This window comes from Pteropus vampyrus, unplaced genomic scaffold, assembly GCF_000151845.1.
Source record: "Pteropus vampyrus isolate Shadow unplaced genomic scaffold, Pvam_2.0 Scaffold486, whole genome shotgun sequence".
Lineage (NCBI taxonomy): Eukaryota > Metazoa > Chordata > Mammalia > Chiroptera > Pteropodidae > Pteropus > Pteropus vampyrus.
In genome coordinates, this window is record NW_011889267.1 from 219,497 (window position 1) to 238,836 (window position 19,340).

Below are 19,340 nucleotides of genomic sequence, written 5' to 3' on the forward strand. Positions count from 1 at the left end.
AGGCGTCAGACACTCAGAATTTCTCAAGTCTGTTCCGTTGATGGATGGCTCAAATTGTTAGAAAGTTCTTCCTGTTCACCTCTCTAACTTCCGTCCATGAATTCTCATTCTCTGCCTCTGTTGCAACCCTCTAAGTTTGTATTCTTCCCCATGTAAGCATGTGTTCTTTTCTCAATTATCTGAGCTTCTTTAGTCTTCACTATTCTGGTTGTCTTTCTAGTAGTCACCATTGCTGGGCCTATCGTGAATCAGATGCAGAGAAAAGGACTTTTTGATTACTATTTTACCAGTTCTTGTAACACTGCTATGCAAAAAGCACCATTGTCCTTTTGCAGATAAGGCTCAGAATATTTATTTTTAATTTTTTCCAACTGTATCGAGATATAATTGACATATAACATTGTATCAATGTAAGATGTACAATGTAATGATTTGATCTATACATATGGCAAAATAATTACCACTATAAATTTACACATCTATCATCTCAAGTTATTACAATTTCGGAACATTTAAATTGCTTACCTAAATGCCCTCAGCCAGTTAGTGGCAGGATGAAATTTATCAATGTCTTTGGTGACCCTGGAACTGAACCTGATCCTTCAAATGCTGATCGGCTGGCTCAGAGTTAAAGGATCTTTATCCTGAGTCCTCCTCTGTGGACAAATTTGATTTCCTCATCTGTGATCAGGGCAGAAACATGTCTTTAGATAGGCACATTTTGACTTTTTAAATTGAGAAATGTAGTACACATTTGGAATAGTGCATATAACATAATATGTATTTTAACAAATTTTTATAAATTAAGCAACCTATGTAACCTCCATCCAGGACAAGAAATATAGACTATACCCCCAGAAGACTACTGAGGACCCTCTCTCTTCCCAAAAGATTTTTAGGATATTCACTTACATGTGAATTATTTATCTGTTTCGCTTAATAGTTTTACCAGCTAAATTTGCAGCTCTAAATAATAGTTAAGTTTTGCCTGTTTAGGAACTCTATATAAATGAAATCATATTATGTATTCTTTTGCTCAATACTACTTTTTAAAAAAGATTCATCCATTTAATTGCATGTAGTTGTTCTTTTGTTACCGTATAGCAGGGGTCCCCACCCTCAGGCCGCAGACCGTCACTGGTCCACAGCCTGTTAGGAACTGGGCTGCACAGCAGGAGCGAGCGGCAGGCAAACAAGTGAAACTTCATCTGTGTTTGTAGCCGCTCCCCAGCGCTAGCACCACAACCTCAGCTCCACCTCAGATAATCGGGCGTTAGATTTTCATAGGAGCACTGGTCCCTGGTGCCAAAAATGTTGGAGATTGCTGCTGTATAGTATTCCATCGTGTAGCCTTACTGCAAATTATTTATCCATTTTACTGTGATGGGCATTTGAGTTCCTTCCTGTTTTTGGCTATTACGTTGCCAAAAATACTCTTATACATGTCTCTAAGTACACAAATGCTCACATCTCCGTGGGTGCATGTACGAAAGTGAAATTGCTAGATCACAGGGTATGAGTATCTTTAATTTTAGTAGCTAATGTCAACCTGTTTCCCACCAATTTACACTCCCATGAGAGTTTATATTATTCTATAGTCATGCTAACATTCAGCATTGTCATTCTGGTGAGTGCAGTGCTATCTCATTGAGCTTTTAATTTGCATTCTCCTGATGACTAATGATGCTTTGTGTCTTTTCATATGTGTATCAGTTATTTTTTGTTAAGTGCCATTTCAAGCAGCCAGCAGGTCCTTTATTTGAGGTGTCATTTCAAGTCTTTTGCTTTTTTCCCATTAGGTTGTCTTTTTTCTTATTGATTTTTAGGAGTTCTTTACATAATCTAGAACAAGTTCTTTGTCACTTATGCATTCCAAACACCTTTCTGTAACTTACCTTTTCACTTTCTTATTGGGGTCTTTGATAAGAACATAGGATATCATATTAATATAGTGACATATATCAACCATTTAGAACCTTTTGTGTCTTAAGAAGGCTCCTCACCCTGAGGTCATGAAAATATTCTCCTATGTTGTCTTCTAAAAGCTTTATTGCTTTTCCTTTCACATTGTCTATATTTCACATGGAATTTATTGCCGTGTTTAGTGTAACTTGGGAGGAATTTGATTTCATATTTTTCCATATGGACGCCCATTGTTCCAGCATAATTTATTGGAAAGTAGGTCCTGCTTTTCACTGCCCTGTCCTGCTACTTTTGTTGTAAATCACTTACTTGCCCAAGTGCGCATGGGACTGTACCTGGGCTCTCTATTCTGTTCCATTGGTATGTTTGTCTCTCCTTTCACCGGTATCACACGATCTCAATTTTTATAGTTTATGGTTGATAATAAGCTTTAAAATCTCGTAGAGCAAGTCTTCCAACTCTCAAGTACTTTTGAGGCTGGGATCGCTCATACACACAAATCCATTCAAACCTTTTAGGAGTGTGTGTGATGGGGTGGGGATGGGATGCTCAGGGGAGAGATGAGAGCGGTGCAAGGATCCTCTCTGTTTCCATTGCATACTCCCAAGGGGCGGGAACATATAACCCCAATGCCAATCACCCTGTAGGGAGATCACAAATGCGTCAGCAGGCTCCCAGAGGGACAGACAGCTCTCAAAAATCCTTCTTTGGATACCAGTCCGAAGAAGACAACGCTCCATGTTATCCCAGAGGTACACCCTTTCCTGCAAGTCACGCGCGCCTGATCAGCGCCCAAAACACTGATCCAGGACAGATTCGCCAATACAGAGATTCACTCGACCTTGCTGGCGATCTCTACAGAGGTTCCTGTCCTCGGCTGGGGAGAAGGAGAGCGTGGATACGATGAGAAATCGCCGGCGTAGGTGCCCCGACCCGCTGAGACGAACTGACGAACGGATAGCTTGACTAAGGACTTTTTTCTCATTGAAAGACACAGACAACCTCACTGCCTGCTGCCTGAATACCAGACACACTTAAGTATCTGATCCACTCACAGCCGGACTGACCCCTCCAAACCACACCCTCCTCCGCCAGCCTGTCATTCCTTCCCGCGCCCCTTGGCTGGGTGAGACCAGTTCATTCCCGGCTTGGAGAGCAGAAATGTATCGCACTCTGCACATTAGCCAATAGCAACAAGGATTTCCGGCAGCTTTCGGGGGCTGGGTCTCCTAGACCCGAAGACTGCCGAGTTGCCCGCCCGAAGTAGTATCCCCGGTATCCTTCGGGTTCATCCAGCTGTCACCTCCAGCTGTCACCTGCAGGGTAAAGTCGCATTCATTCTCCCACGTAAACATTAACTTTTCTGCCCTCTCACGCATGCGCACTGTAACCCTCAGGTCGAGCCTGAAATGGAAGAATCTTGAAAGGGAGGGACCCTACCTAAACGGCTGTCCGGCAGGTCACAGGGGCAACGTCATAGGCGGAGGTGGCCGCTGCCGTCAGCCATTCCCAAAACAGGAATTGTAGAACCAAAACGTTGAGAGAGGTCCCACCGAGATTTGAACTCGGATCGCTGGATTCAAAGTCCAGAGTGCTAACCATTACACCATGGGACCTGCTGGCTCTTCTAGGTGGCCGGAAGCCTCCTCAAGCCACCTAACTAAAGCGCCCGGCTCTCTTTTGAGAATGGTAAGAGATGCGGGGTTCGCCTGGCCTGGGCCCTGGGCTCTAAGCCCGAGGCCGTACAGGCGGGCGGAAACGGAGCAACGAGGGCTTCCGTGTCCCTGACGTTTCTGGTCCCGGGGTATCATCTCGTGTCGCCGCTCTTTCTGCTGTCTTCCAAGGGTCCTAGCCCGGGGTCCCCGGAAAGCCTGGAGGGCTGCGAGCTGGCGAGGGCGCTCTTAGGAGAGCGCGACCCGTGGCGATGGGCCAGGCTGGGGGCCGAGGGCTGGCTCCGGTTCCCAGCATCCCAGCAAGAGGCTCGGCGCCTGCATCCTGAGTTTCAAACTTGTTTATTTATTTATTTACAAACGAAGTGCCCTAGAAGGGACATCTTGGCCAAGTGGGGAAGGAAGCGGACTGGGACGTGAAGGAACACCAGTTCAAGGCCCGAGTGCGCCAAGCACAATTTCTCCAGTTCTACCCGCCTAGAGCCAGCGGTGTCCGCACAAATGTAGAACCTTCAAAGGTTCCGTGTTCTTCTTTAAAAGGTGTTTGGTAGGTGGCCCCTTTCAATACGTCAGATCAGTGAAAAATGAAAAAAGGTTTCTTTGGACTTTTTCATAAGCATTAGTAACAGTGTAAACGCATAATGATAGGTGGGATTTTATATGCCATTTTGACTCAACAGTTTCACTTTTGGAAGTTTATCCTAAGTGACAACTAGGACGTGTCAAGTGTTGAGGATACTCACCTGTGTTGTTTATGATAGTAAAGAAGAGAAAATAAAGGTCCGTCAGTGAGAACTGATTAAATATTGATATCTATATAATAAACACTGAGCGGGAATTTAAGGGATAAGTTATTGTATTAACATGAAAAAAGTACAAACCTAAACAAAACAAAAACAAAAACAAAAATCTGCTTACCGATTAGAAGGTATAATAAAATCCCACTTATATACAACCAGAAAAGTTGTATACCTATGTGATGAACACTTGCTATTTATTTGTGACATCTGACTGACTCTTTTTCTTGAGAGATCCAATTTTGTGTGAGTTTGGGTGACAGCGGGGCTGTCCCCAACACAGACATACTCTCCAGGCTTCTGCAAGCCAGAGTGAAAGTGTGTGTCCTTAGCAGGGACCTTTTAGAACTTGTTCTGCTGTTGATGGTGGCTTGTGATACCCAGTGTCAGGGGAGCAGTGATGGCAGCCATACTATGTCCACTGGCAGCAGATGTGGTATCCCAACCAGACTGTCCAAGATGCTGACCTGGGCTCGGTTCCTGGTTGCCTAGTTCTTCGTTCTTGCCCATTTTCCTGAACTTTGGTCTCTCTCTGATGCTTTGAGCTATCTGACATCCTGCCAGTAAGTCCCTTTTCTGCTTAAGGTATACAATCTGTTTCTTGTTTCATACAGTCAAGAACCTGCTTAGTCCAAAGCCAAAAAGATCTGTTGATAATGGTTAACTCTGGAGGGTAAATGAGGGCCTGTTTTACTGTATTGCGTGAAAATTTCTTTTTATAACTCTTGTATATTGTCGGTAGAAACATTAACAATTTTCAATTTTGAGGACTGAATCAAGCTCCCTCTGAGGTCCAATGGTGAGGTAAGGGTGTTCTATTAAGGCTCTATTAAGGCTGAAGTGACTTCGTATCAAATTGACTTAATATTGAATGATTTTAGCGTCTCTGGACCTCAGCTTTCCATCTATATCCTTCTTACAAGGGCTCTTTGAAAGCTAATTGAAATTAAATTTTCAAAGGTTACTGTGGAAACCCTAAAGGGTGATGATCATATCCTTTGGAAACGTGTAGGAGATAGTTCTTTCTGTCCAGTATGAAGGTAAAGGAATGATTTCCACCTTTTCCCACTTCTCCCTACTTTCATTCTCTAGTTTTTCTTTTGCAGTTTCCACCATCTTCTTTTTCAGCTTGAGAAAAATCTTGTCAGGCCAAATGAGACCCTCACTGAAACCCCTCTACTCATGCATTCCTCAAGTAGCATTAAAGGATTATCTCTTACAGCTTTTGTCATTACTCGCTGGAATTAGAGGTAATTGTGTCTTGTGCGTCTGTTTCTCCTATCTTTCCTCCCTCTCCTCCTTGGCTGGGCTGTGAATTCCTTTGGGGACAAGACCCAGGACTTGCTTGGGCCTTGAATGTGCCTAGTGCCCTACCAAACATGTTCATTGAACCCCCTTAGAGGGCCAAGGAGAACTTAGGAGAAGGAAACAACTTTCTAGTTTTTGTTCAGAGACCCTTTAACGTCACATTTATTAATTTTTTTTATGGTAACAGAGAAAATGGAGATAATATGTAATCTCCCTGCCCCAGCATAACTAGTTTCTTTTAACATATATCCACGGTGCATGCAATCCCAAAGGTGGCATCCCAAGAAGCGTTGAGGACAGATTCTAAACCTCCATAAGGTGGCCCCTGAAGTGTGGGGGAGCCCCCAGCTCTGCCGGAGGTGGGCTTAGCCTGAGGTGGAGTTCGGCCAGAGGGCTGAATTGCAGCAGAGTGAAATGAGACCAATGGTTAAGAAAAAAGGACTAAAGTCCAGGATAAGGGAATTTAAGATATTCTCCTAAGTTTCTCGTGAGGCTATAATAATATCATAAATGGATAATGAAGGGAATAATGGGTACAATAATGCTTTCCTTTCTTTCGTTCTAGGTGTATAAACTATTAACAGACAAGGCCTACAGATTTATTTATTTCTTCTTAGACACCTACAGTGCGGCCTCGGCCTCTGGTGGTCTTGGTGTGTTGGCCTTGAACACGAAGTCCCCAGAAGTGGCGCAGCCCTCTACGGGCTCGAATTTTCTTCAGTCGCTCCAGGTCTTCACAGAGCTTGCTGCCCAGACCATTGGACGGGACCTGGCTGTATTTTCCGTCCTTCACAACCTTCTGTCTGTTCAAGAACCAGTCTGGGATCTAGTACTGGCGTGGATTCTGCATAATGGTGATTATACGTTCCACCTCGTCCTCGGTAAGCTCATCTGCTCTCTTGATGAGGTCAATGTCTACTTTTTCTTTTTTCTCTTCTTTTTCTTTTTCTTTTTTTGATGCCTACAGCAGCTGATATTCCTAGGTGGTCTCCTATCCAAGTACTAACCAGGCCCGACCCTGCTTAGCTTCTGAGATCAGACAAGATCAGGCATGTTCAAGGTGGCATGGCCATAGCCTAATGTCTACTTTTCTTAACCCCACATGAGCATATCTTTGCCCCACACCTTTAATTGAAGTGATGGCAAAAACTATTTTCCACCTACCATTGATATTGGTGTCGAGTACTCACAAAATGTGCTGGCACTTCTCAGGGATCACTACAGACATGGCGGTAGCCCCAGTGGCAGTATGTGGGCCTCTTGTGGAAGAGCTAGTCGGCTTCTTTCAGTTATTCCGAGGCCCCTCACAGTTAGCTGGGATAGAATCTGCCTTGCTCTGTGTTCTAACCACCCAGGTTAGGTGATATCCACCACAGATCCTCTATTTAGCCTTGGGAGCTCCAGCTGTGCCACACAAGCCATCAGCGCCCCCTTGTGCAGGGTGACAGGTGATGCCCTGGGTCTCCCAGCTTGCCCCACCCAACCTCTAAGCCCAGCTCCTTGCTCTGGACCTCACATTCCCCAGGCTCTGATGGGGGATATTTGGCCACTTACTTATTTTGAACAAAGCAGCATCCACATTTTAACTTTTTCCTGAATGTTTTCATTTTCTCTTTTTAAAATAATTTTATTTTTTCATATTATAAAGGTAAATCATTTATGATAGAAATGTAGAAAATGCAGTAAAGAAGAAAGATTTAAAAATAACCAAAATCCCAACAAGCATTTTTAATATTTGATGTGTTTCATTCCCTTTATAAAAATGCATTTTTACATAGTCACTCTCACTGTATATATAGTATTTTTATGTTTTGCTTTTGCACTTAACATAATAACATGTTACTTTAAAACCATCTTTCTTTTTCTTTCCTTAAAAATGTTAAAAGTATTTAAATGGATAATACATGACCATAATACAAAATTCAAAAGGTATAAAAAGAAATACATAGATAAATAAAATTCCTGACTATAATTTTCTGTTCTTACAGGCAACTTTTGATACTCTCCTTCTAGAGACAGTTTATTCTTATACAAAAGTATATTTACTTAACACCGTGTCTTGAAGATTGTTTCAGAACCGTACACGTAACATATATCTCAACCTTTTAAAATGGTATTTTATCGAGATATTATTTACATAAAGTAAAATGCACAAATATGAACTGAAATCACAATTTTACAACCATGCGACCATTACCTACATCAAAGTATAGAGCATTTTCATAACATTCCTGCAGAAAGTTCCCTGGTGCCCTTTTTCAGTCATTATCTACCCTGCTCCCCGAAAATCACTACTCTGGTTTCTAGCACCAAAAAAATAGTTTTGCCTATTTTAAAGTAGATATAAATATATAGATATAGGTATAACTATATATCTATATGTAGATAGATGACAAAATGACAGATTGTGGTATACTCATACAATGGGATACTACTCAGCAAGGAAAAAAACATATTATGGATATGTAAAGTGACATGGATGAATCTCAAAAATATTATCTTTAGCAAAAGAAGCCAGACAAATGATACCATTTTGCAGTAACATAAATATTTTCGAGATTCATCCATGTCACTGTATATATCTGTAGCATGTTTTTTATTGCTGAGTAGTATTCCATTGTATGAATATACCACAATTTCTTGGTCCATTCTCCGGTTGATGGACATTTGGGTTGTTTCCACTTCGGGGCCAATATAAATAAAGCTACTGTGACCATTTTTGTTCTCGGCAATATACATAGTAATGGAATTGCTTGGTCACAGGGTAAGCATACATTTAAGTTCATTAGTTGCTGCTAAACAGCTTGCCAAAGTGTCTGTACAATTTTACACTCCCACTGGCAGTGTATGAAAGTTTCAGTTGCTTCACGTCTCAGTTAATATGTGGTATTGTTTGTCTTTTAAATTTAGCCATTCTAGTGGGTGTATAAAGAACTCTCCTTGTGGTTTTCATTTGCAGTTATTGATGGTTAATGAAGTTGAACATCTTTTTAATGTGCTCACTAGCTGTTTGGATGTCTTCTTTTCTAAGTTTTTCTTCAAGTATTTTGCCCATTAAAAATTGTTATTTTATTGATTTATAGAAATTTTGTACATATCCGAGATATGAATCCTTTGTCAAATATTTGTATTACAGATATTTTCTTCCAGTCATGGTTGTCTTTTCACTTTCTTAATAGTGTTTTTTGATTAGCAGGTTTTAATTTTGACCAAGTCAAATGTATTCTATTCCTTTTGTAAATAATGCCTTCTGTGTCCTTGCATGCACAGGGCTGGAATCTTTTTCCAAGTGATAGGACATAGACATGAGCAGTTACACAGATTACTTAGTTACATAATGAAAACTTTGATAATCTCCTAGTAAAATTTAAAGAGGGATGAGGGAAATAGATTTCCTATAGATGATTTGTTTGAAGCTGGAGCAGAAAGGCTGAAGGGTATAAAGGCAGCTAAAGCATCCAAGCAAAGGATTAAGAAAAAGAGTTTTATACAAGTATGAATCCTGTGAAGGACATTAAATAGAGAGCTGTGCGGAAGAGATGGGGTAGAGAAAGGTGACTTCCTGGGAAGCTGGTGATCCTGAAACAGTTACTGGTGTCTAGAATACAGACTATGTGCCTCTTAAGACTGTAGAATATCAAGAACGGAAAATAGTAGGAACAAATAAGGATGTTGGCATAGGTTAGCGACTTCATGCAGTCTTCAGAATGGTCCCATAAGAGAGACAAGTTTGGGGCAGAGGTGCCCTGTTTTAAAGCAGGTATAATATGGTTTTGCTAGGAGTGGCTTGCAATCCAAGTTTACTGGAAGTCCTATAATTTGGAGCCTTTCAGGGCTGGAAAAGCTGAATTCTCTATCCCACTGGAAAGCACCACCAGAAACAGGAGACAGCGGGAATTTGAGCAAAAAGACCAGCCTATGACATTGCAAAGCTTTAAATATTTTCTGCCCACAATGAGTAAAAACCTGGGGGCAAAAACAGATTATAGATGGTCTTTCTGTACCTTAGATGACTGTTTTGAATAGCCTCAAGGCAACCGAGTGCCAGATGATGAGCAAGGCTAGAGGTTTGTGATGACCAGAATGGATTTCCCAGTCTCAAAGACTATGTCTAGACAGGATCTCTGGAATTGACTGGGAATGAAAACCTGTAAGTTTTTGAGGTCTCGTTGGCAATTCAATTTCTTGAAAAATCTGACTAATAATAGCTAATGAGTTTTAACTTCAGTGGCCATCTCCAACTCAAGGGATTACCGAATTCAAGAACTACTTGTGGTTGTAACGTGGTCGTTAGGTAGTTTTATTTACTTGAAGCAAGTAAAGGAGACAGGGGGTTCACATCCAAAGCTCTGCCTCCCTGAAGGGAGGCTTAGCTGTTGCTTATACACTTTTTGGTTAATTATATGTTGATTTCTTCTTTGCAGTTGGCTAGACCTTTCTGGTTGGATAAGGGTCAAACTCATCTGGTTACATCAGCAAAATACTGTGTTACATTTTAACATTAGCAAGAATAGCATTTAGTAAGAACCACCCAGACCTTGAGACCCTTGTCTTATCTAATAGTGTACATACAGTGCATGTACTATTGCACGAAGTGACTATGCATGTTAAACTCGGAAGAGCTTTTGCAATACAATCTTTATGACAACAATGGAATGAGGTATGTGTGTTCAATTCCGGTTTGGGAGACTAAAAAATGACAGTCTGTATCAACATCTAAGAAATGTTGAAATAAGGTTAAACTGATTTCTTTACTATAAGACTTCTCAGAGCCCTTACTACATCTAATGTAATGTGAATTACAGTTCTCCAAGAGAGAAATACAGCATGCAATATTTTTCAAAATTATTTGACTACCAAAATATTTTTCATTAAGTTTTATTAATACCTCATAGACACACCTTCAAAGATCCTGAATGACCTTTGGCCATCTTCAGTGGGAAAGAGTGGAAACCGTAAAGGCAGGACTAGACCAATCGTTGTAGAACCTGTGGATTCCTAAGATAACAGAGAACTTTCCTCAACAACATGTGATAGTTCTTTTCTGTTGATGACGTGGGTCTTGAGTAGTCAGTAACTGGTCTCACGTCACTGGAATTCAGTGGCTTGCTGCTGAACTTACATTGCTTTTCATGGCTCCTTGGCATAAGGTCCAAATCCAATCCCTGGCATTCCGGAAAGTGTCTTTGTGGTAGCAAGTGAGCCAGGACAACTGTTGTTCTGGCAGACAGTGGACTACCCAGTGCTCTGTTCCCTCCCTCTGACTGCCTGACTCCCATCTGCCTTCTGAGGCTCCAAATGAGCTCACTCCACAGAGCCTTCCTCAGCTGCCCAGGCCATAGTGACTTCTCCCTTCTCTGATTCTTTGACCCTGGCTGCCCAATGATCCTAGTAGACTGAAATGAACCAGGCTGCAACCTCCTCAAGTCAAGGACCCTGGGTTATTCACACTGAGTCCACAAGCTAGAACCAAATAAAAATTTGTGGACAACAGTGATCATCTCCAGCATCAAGTGCCACCAAATAACCCTCAAGGACCCAGCAACCCACCATTCTTTTGACTGAGGATACCAACCCATTATATACTCTTTCATGTGAGAACTAAGGAAATGATGTAAGACACTTTATGTGCAGATTCTTCATAAATGGTAAGGAATCATACAAATAAATAATGATTGTTTTTAATATGGGCTCCGTTGCTCTGATCGGTGATTGGTATATTTCTAATGTCCTTTAGCTTTCCACTGGTCTTTCCAATAGCTGAGCTTGACCCATTTGCCCAACCCACTAGGTGGTTTATTGTAATGTTCATTTTTTCAGGAGTCTATTTTTTGGTAGCTTGACCACATGTTCCACTGTTCCAGATACCAGCAACCAGTCAGCCTAGTGCTTTTCTGATGTCCAGGTGCCTTTATGTGGAACATTGGAGATGGTTCTTGAAGTAGTGGAGAGCTAGCTTGAACTGGACTTGGGCATGCGTGTTGGCCCGGTATTTACTGTAGTTCTTCTCTAGGGCAGCCAGCTTCAAATCCGCCAGTAGAGAATGGTTCTGGTGACCTATAATCACGTCTGGACATGACCCCACGAGCAGACTCCCAAGCCCATCAATAAAGAACTCTGCCAAGAGAGGGAAAGCACGAGAAGGAAATGTGAGCTTCAGCCTGAGACCCAGGACCATATTCTAGGTCTGGGGGAGAGTCAGGAGGAGGGGACATAATTTATATCCCTTAGGAGGTTCAGCCACAGGCCCATGCTGGTGAGTTGGAAGGAAATAAATAAGCTCGTTTCTCAGACAGAGATATGGGTAGAGAGACAGAGAGACACAGATTAACTTTCCAGCTGGAAAGAACTGTGGATTCCAGGACTGAGGGAATCAGAAGGGAGAGAGAGGGGGCAGTTAACCCGCTGCAATTTTCTAGAAAGGATTTCTAGAAAATGAGAATAAGAAGCAAGGTGGGAAAAGAAGGAGGGGAAAGGAAGGGGAAGGATGTCTCAGGAATAGTCTGTGGGAGATAAGAAGTCAAAGAGATGGTGAAGAGGGAGGCGAGAGAGACCATAAACTCCCTAATCTGGAGTGAAAGGAGAAGGAAACCCAGTGGTGCCGGCCAGTGACCACGATCAGTGGAGCATGGCCCTTGAAAGAATAAACTTCTGAGGTCAATTTATAGCCCAGCTCCTTTTCTCCCTCCTCCAGCCTCCCCACCTGAATGAGCCACTCGTTGCAGGCGGGGGTCAAAGCCAACTGTTCGGAGTCGTTCCGTGTGGGCCAGGAAGAAGTTGACAACGCCACTAGTCACCACACAGTTGGGGAAGCCGTCCAGAGGCCGGAAAGATCCTGATCTCCGGTGAAGACAGTCCCCATCCTCACTCTGCTCCAGCAACAGCTTAAACTGGAACAAGTTTCCAAGCACACTGCCGCCTACCTAGCCCATGGGCAGAGAAATCTACATTAGAGAACACAGACTGAACATTCATGTTGCCTCTGCCAGGAAGCTTTACTGGACTGAACCAACAAGAATCACATCCTTTCTCTATTTACCCTTCATGTTACTCTTTTCTTGCTGTTTCAGCCACAGCACACCTTGCTGGGTCCTTTGATCTTTCATTCCTGCTTATCCCAGAAGATCTCCTTGGTAGGAGCAGAAAGCACTTATACCAAATCCAAAGGGCAGACAATTTCTCTGTTCTGCTTACCCTACTGCAAGCTCACTTTTTCCAAAAGCTAACTCACTCTTTTCTATCAGGAGGAGCAGTATTTGGGTGCAGGCAAGAGGCATTCTGCATGCACAGTGGTCTGTGAGTGGAGTCTCCACTGTTGGGGGTTCTTGCAGCTTCTTGCAGTTTATCTCGAGCTATCTTCCTCTCATTCTCTGCTCCTGGCTCACCTCTCTGAGCAGCTATCCATTTCCTCACGGAAGACATGTGCATTTATATGTCTGAGCCCAAGCCAGACAGGAGAAGTGAGCACGTCTATCCCTGAACCATCATTAATCATCCAGGGTGGCACAGTAAAGCCTGCCAATGTCCCCCATCACTTGTTCTTTCCTTCTTACTTTTAGTAAATGAAACCTCTGAGTTTTAAGTGGACTAAATTAAGACAGTTTACTATCCAACTACAGATGAAATTTTCCTCACTTCCTTTGCAAGGTCTGACCATGTGGCTAAGTCCTGGCTGAAGGGCAATGATTTAGCATGGATGTCTAGATTACATTCTTAAAAGAAAACTGTTTGTGCTTCACTTTCTTGCTCCCCCTTTCTTCTGGCCATGCAGTCGAGCACCACAAGGATGGCAGAGCAACTAGAGAAGGAAGCTGGTTCAGGATGACCCTGGAAGCAGAGTCAGGTGCCAGCTTGGATGTTGACATAAGCGGGAAATACACCTTCTATCTTGTTTATGCTATTGTGATTTGGTCTCGAGAAGAGTAGCCAAGAGATCTCTTAGTCAATCGAGATGCTTTGGGGACTCTCCACCTGGAGGAAGAGTTAACCGTGGTCACAATGCCACTTACCTTCTTACCTATTTTCTTTATTTTTTTTTAAATGGCTTTATATCCATATATCTTTGACATTAAAATTGTATAGAAGTAAGGTGTACAGCCTGATGTTTTGAAAAGATCACTGTAATCAAACTAATTAACATATCTGTCACCTCTACATAATTACCATTATGTATATGTTGAAAAGATTTAAGATCTATTCTCTTCCCAAATTTGAAGAATGCAATACAGTATTGTTACCTATCACCTTTTTCTTCCCTTTTCTATATGTGAATTGACTTTGGATGTTTTTATTACTTTTTTTTTTAAAGTCATCAGGGATATGTGTGCTTTTAAATCTTTGTACCATTTACATCTTTTCGAATGGTGTGGGACAGAACCTGAGCACTGCTCTCTTTCATCTCATGCCGTTTTAAGAAGGAAATTAGAAGTGATACATAAATACATCATTTTAAAGATGAAACAAGGTGAATTGGGGGTGGGGATATAAATTGCTCAAAGAAAAATCAACATGGAGGCAGAAAGAGAATTCACATATCTCCTGACGCCTGCTGTGATGCTTTCAACCCCAGAGCCGCGCCGGCTCTTCATCTCCTGCATCGGCCCCTCTCCCTCACCTCCTTTCCCTCTCCTCTTCCCTTTTCTTCTCTTTTCTCCTCACATACATTCCCCTCTTCACTTCTCTTCCCTTTCCCTCTCTTGGCTGTCTCCACAGATAGCAACTGAAGTAAAATTGGTAACTCTCTCTTACCACATCCAGTTCCGTTTTCTCCAGAACCTCCACCAACGTCTCAATCTTGGTCTTTTTGTTGAAGAGAAAGTCATCGTCCACCCAGAGAACATATTTGGTCGTGACCTGAGATATAGCCAGGTTCCTACCAGCAAACCAACCCTGTAGGTGGAATGAGGTTAGATCAGTGGTTGCCAGCCCTCGCTACATATTAGAATAATCACCTGGGGAGCTTTCTTCATTCCTAATATCCAGGCTACTCTGTCTCAACCCCAGATAGTGGTGGAGAATCACTGGTTAAAGGGGCTCCATGTCTCAGAGACACTGGAAGAAGGACAGTGACTTTCTAGATCAAAGACTAAAAGACCAGAAAGTTCTTCCTTGGCCTTGTGGCTAATATGGATGGATTTCAGTCCTTTTCCATCTGATAGAGTGTCTGTTGCTATCCTTCCATGTCCCCTTATGTTGCCTGGAAGATGTTGGAAGGTGAGACACTCTCGTCTGTATAGTATCCATTTCCTTCTGTGTGTCCTTGAAGGAAGGCATGCGAGAGAGAGAGACAGAGAGAGAGCCACTCTAGCTTGAGTGGAATCGTAGGGATCAGAAGTTTCTCTGCTGTTGGATCTGCCTATCAGACACCTCTAATCACTTAGAAGGACGTTGATCAATATCTAGTGTGAGGAAAGGCAGATTAACCACCCCCTTAATACAGATAAGTGAGAGTGACTTGATTTCTCGGTGAATTTGGAGTCAACAGGGGCCTTGGAGGAGAGTCCCACCCCTTCCCTCTCCCGGACCCTACTTCCTTGGAAAAGCCACTTCAGTGCTTCAGCAGCCCCATCCACAGTAGAACTTGACTCTGGGTCCCTCTTGTCCCAGGACCCAGGAGTCTCCCTATCTGGGAAGGACATACCTTCCCAAAGGGCATGAGGTAGTACTCCACATAGTCGTCATTAATTTTCAAGGGCTCCTTGCTGTCGTCAGCCACGATCACGGTCAAGTCTGGGTAATACTCACGAATGCTCCTGAGCATGGTCATGAGCTTGTGGGGACGGAGGAAAGTTTTGGTGGCAATGGTTACCAGGTCTTTGAGCTTCTTCTCTGGGCAAGAAAGGGTAGATGTCATAGCTCTGTCTTTTAAGAAGCCTCAGTGTCTTAGCTTGCATTATTCTAGTGATTTCTTTATGTCCCAACCTCTCAGTTTGTGGGCCTCATGCCTTAGTAGGTGCTTAATAAGAGTTTGTTCATTGGATTAAAAAAATAAATATATTTAAAACGTACTCAATTTGTCTTCTAGTCTAGAGGTCTTCTACTGGTTCTCTTGGCTCCACTACGCCATTTCCTGCTGTCAGTTTGAATGCTGCATTGTGTGGTTGCCTGTCAGCACTTCGCTTACATCTACTTTCATTCAACACTAGGATTTGAGATGCACAGAGCTTTGCCCAATCAGTATGGAATGTCATGGGACCCCGAAGGAAAAGAGAAGGTCTAAAGAACTCGAGACTTGCCCTTGTCATCAACTGAAGCTCCTAGAGAAAAATCTACTTGGACTTTATGCTCAGGAAGACATGAGTGGAAATAGGTCTACTTAGAGATTGGAAGGTCGGGACCAGATTGTCTAAGACCCCAGTATAAGAAGATGGACTAGGAATCTGCGGATCCTGGGAATAGGAGCAACTATAAAGTTGTGAGATGAGAAGGAGTCAAGAGAGAAAGAGAGAGAAGGAAACAAAACAAGCAAACAAAAATATCCTACTCGCAATGAGCTCACCGACAAAAATTTCAAAACACTCGAGAAAAATCAGCATGAATAACAACAGTCAACAAATCTACCATGTGCAGATGAACCCACTCCAGATATACTGAAAATAATAGGCACCTGAAAATGATTTTAAATGAGAATGTTTAAAATCTTTAAAGCAATAAATAACAGAATCACACATATTAAAAAAGAAAAAAAGAAACAAAACCAGCTATAAAAGTGAATATTTGAATATGAAAACCACTTAAAATTATTGAAGATCAATGTTAAGAACCAAAAGAGAGACATGACTTCAGATATATTAAAATGTTATGGAAAGCATAAAAGAATGCTATGAACAACTTTATGACAAAAAAAATGGCAATTTTACATCAAGTGGATACTTTTATAGAAACATTTAATGTACATATAGATTTATAACCATTAAAGAAACAGAATTATATTTTAACATTTCTCCCCTTTCTCTCACTCCTTCCCATTTACGTTTCACCCTTAATCTCTAACCACCTACCCTACAATTTAGACCAAAAAAAGGACACAAGGACCAGATAAGTTTTAACAAAACTTCAAAGGACATATAATTCCTATTTTGTTACAATTAATTTCAGAAAATAGTAAAAAGGAAAGTAACCAAACTCAATCTATAAGACTTGTATAATATCGATAACTGTGGATTAAAAAGGGGCCACCTACTAAACGAGCTCAGGGGACGCCTGCATGGCAGGCCTTAGAAACTCATAGACTGAAAGTAACCACATAGGATGGTCTGAACATAAAAATTCCTAACTAAAAGTGAGTCGTGGCAGATAATCACATCCTAGGCTTGGAGTTTCCTTGATAAAGGTCAGTTTTTACTTTAAGTGAACCTGTCTATTGTCTTTTTGCATCTAAGATAACATACCCTTGTATTATCAGAGTACTCTCCTTTTCTAGGTCCCTCAAGGCACACCCACTGCACCAGAGCAGGAGACCACAGACCCCCTCATTGTTATCTTGCTCCCAGAATACCATCTCTACATATGGTATTATAAATGTTAATTATTAACTATACTGTACCCACCAATGTAAAAGAAATATGTGTCTCTCCCTTTAAATTTTTATCTAATCCCAGAGATTTCTCCCACTTTGCTTTCTCCCGCCCCCTTAACCTACCACCAATGGATTTCATGTAACCCTGCTAATAATGTATAAAATAAGCTGCAAAACTGCCATTCTCCAGAGTATTTTCTTAATTCGTTGAGATTTTGCTTCCCAGCAGTTGTCGTCAGTTTGAATCAAATAAACTCATTAAAATTCTCTATAGTTTTGAATGTTTCTTACATCCACATAACAAAACTGGGCAAAGACATTACAGGAAAAGATAGTCTTAGTTTGGAATAAAGATGCAAGAATCCTAATTAAAATGGTAGCAAATTTAATTCAGCATTTAATCAAATAATGCATTGCGATCAAGATGGATTTATTCCAGCAATGCAAGGATACCTCAGCAATGGAAGATCAATCAATGTAAATCACTACATGAAACCAATTGAAGGAGAAACATTATTTTAACATGCAGACAAATTACCTGTTAAAATTCAATACTTTCATAAAAAAATAATAATAATAATAATTCTTAGCAATGAAATAGAAAATAGAAACAGAACAATGCTTAGCAATAGAAATAGAAGGAAAGAAGGAAACTTTCTTACCCTGCTATATCTACCACACTCCTACATAGCAAACGTTAATGGTATAATATTAGAATATTCTTCTTAAAGTCAAGAACAAGCAAAATTGCCTGCTACTGTTGCTACCTTTCAATACTATACTGGAGATTTTAGCCAAATGCAGTTAAAACAAGAAAAAGAGACAAATTATGAGAATTGGAAAGGAAGAGACAAAAATCATCATCATTTGTCTAAGAGACTCTATACGTTAACAAAAAATAGTCACTAAGAAGAGTGTGACGAGGATGCTGTTTATAAGTTCAACATTCAAAATCACCAGTGCTCTATATACTAGCGACAAGTAATTAAAATAGAGAAGAAAAAGATCCAATTTACAATAATAATAAAAATATAAAGGACCAAAGACTAAATTCAATAAAATATATGCAATTCCTTTATAAATAAAATTACAAAATGAATTACTGAAGAACCTATGAAGATACTGTATGATGGAAACTATAATATGGAGAGATATACCGGATTTGTGATTGGGAATATTCAGCTTCGTAAAGTTGTCAGTTCAGCTCTAATTAATTTATGAACTTATGAAATTCAAATCGAAATCTCAAGGGATTTTAGAGGATCCTAAAATACCAATGGAAGAATGAAAGACCAAGAAGAGCTAAGAAAATTTTGTAAATGAACTACAGTCATCCCGAAGTACGGGATTTGTCCCCACTAGACATAAAACCTATTATAAAGAATACTGAAACATTATGGAATTAGCCCAGTGATAAACAGATCAGTGCAACCTAACAAAGCCCCGATTCAGACACCTGCACATGTGAAACTGGGTGTGTGACAGAGTGGCAATACAAGCCAGGCAGGAGGAGATGGGCTATTCAATTTTTGGTGTTGGGACAATGTGCTATTCATACACAAAAGTAGATCCCCATCATATGCCACACATAAAAATACCTTCTAGGTAGATCTAATATCTAAATGTAAAAGCAAACATGTGCCACCTTGGTAAAAAAATACAGAAGGATATTATTATGGCTTCAGTGTAGGGAAGACTTTCTTGAACAAGGCACTAGAAAAATAACCAATTTTACTATACTAAAGGATAAGACTTTCAGATAACAAAGACCCCAGAAACAAAATTGAAAGACACACCACAGACTGGCAAAAGGTCCACATCTAGAACTTCATACCATACAGTGTGATAGCTTTTATGAAAAGCTCAGAAATGCATAAAATCACACTGTATGCTCTGTGTGTGTATGCACACGTGCATGTGTGTGGAGGAATAGAAATCTACATATTAAATGTACAAAAGCAGAGAAAAGAAAGATACACAGGATTGTGGTAACTGTAACACTTTATCTTTAAAATAAATCTGAAATCCCCAGAAAAGATTTTTTGTAAATTTTCTTGTGCTATTTCTTTTATTTTTGAGATAGTTACGTTAAACAAATATTTTAAATCATTGTCCATGACATTT

General features: G+C 41.0%; 1 protein-coding gene, 1 non-coding gene and 1 pseudogene across 3 annotated transcripts in view; all 3 read right to left on the reverse strand.

Moving 5' to 3' along the window:
* Positions 1-3,467: 3,467 nt before the first annotated feature.
* Positions 3,468-3,539, reverse strand: TRNAQ-UUG. Its single transcript has one exon. It is a non-coding gene; the product is annotated as a tRNA-Gln (tRNA).
* A 3,117-nt stretch (positions 3,540-6,656) lies between these two features.
* On the reverse strand, positions 6,657-6,775 carry LOC111732737 (annotated as a pseudogene).
* Positions 6,776-10,560: 3,785 nt separating this feature from the next.
* Positions 10,561-19,340, reverse strand: part of B4GALNT2 (beta-1,4-N-acetyl-galactosaminyltransferase 2) — a 39,693-nt gene continuing 30,913 nt past the window's right edge. The window contains exons 8-11 of one of the 2 annotated variants that reach the window (XM_011382638.2): positions 15,339-15,526; positions 14,447-14,587; positions 12,402-12,621; positions 10,561-11,815 (exon numbers count right to left, since the gene is read on the reverse strand). In XM_011382638.2, coding sequence (XP_011380940.2) covers positions 11,610-11,815; positions 12,402-12,621; positions 14,447-14,587; positions 15,339-15,526 — 755 coding nt within the window. In that variant the 3' untranslated portion in view covers positions 10,561-11,609. The remainder of the gene's footprint in view (positions 11,816-12,401; positions 12,622-14,446; positions 14,588-15,338; positions 15,527-19,340) is intronic. The other variant, XR_002777680.1, reaches the window with a different exon arrangement.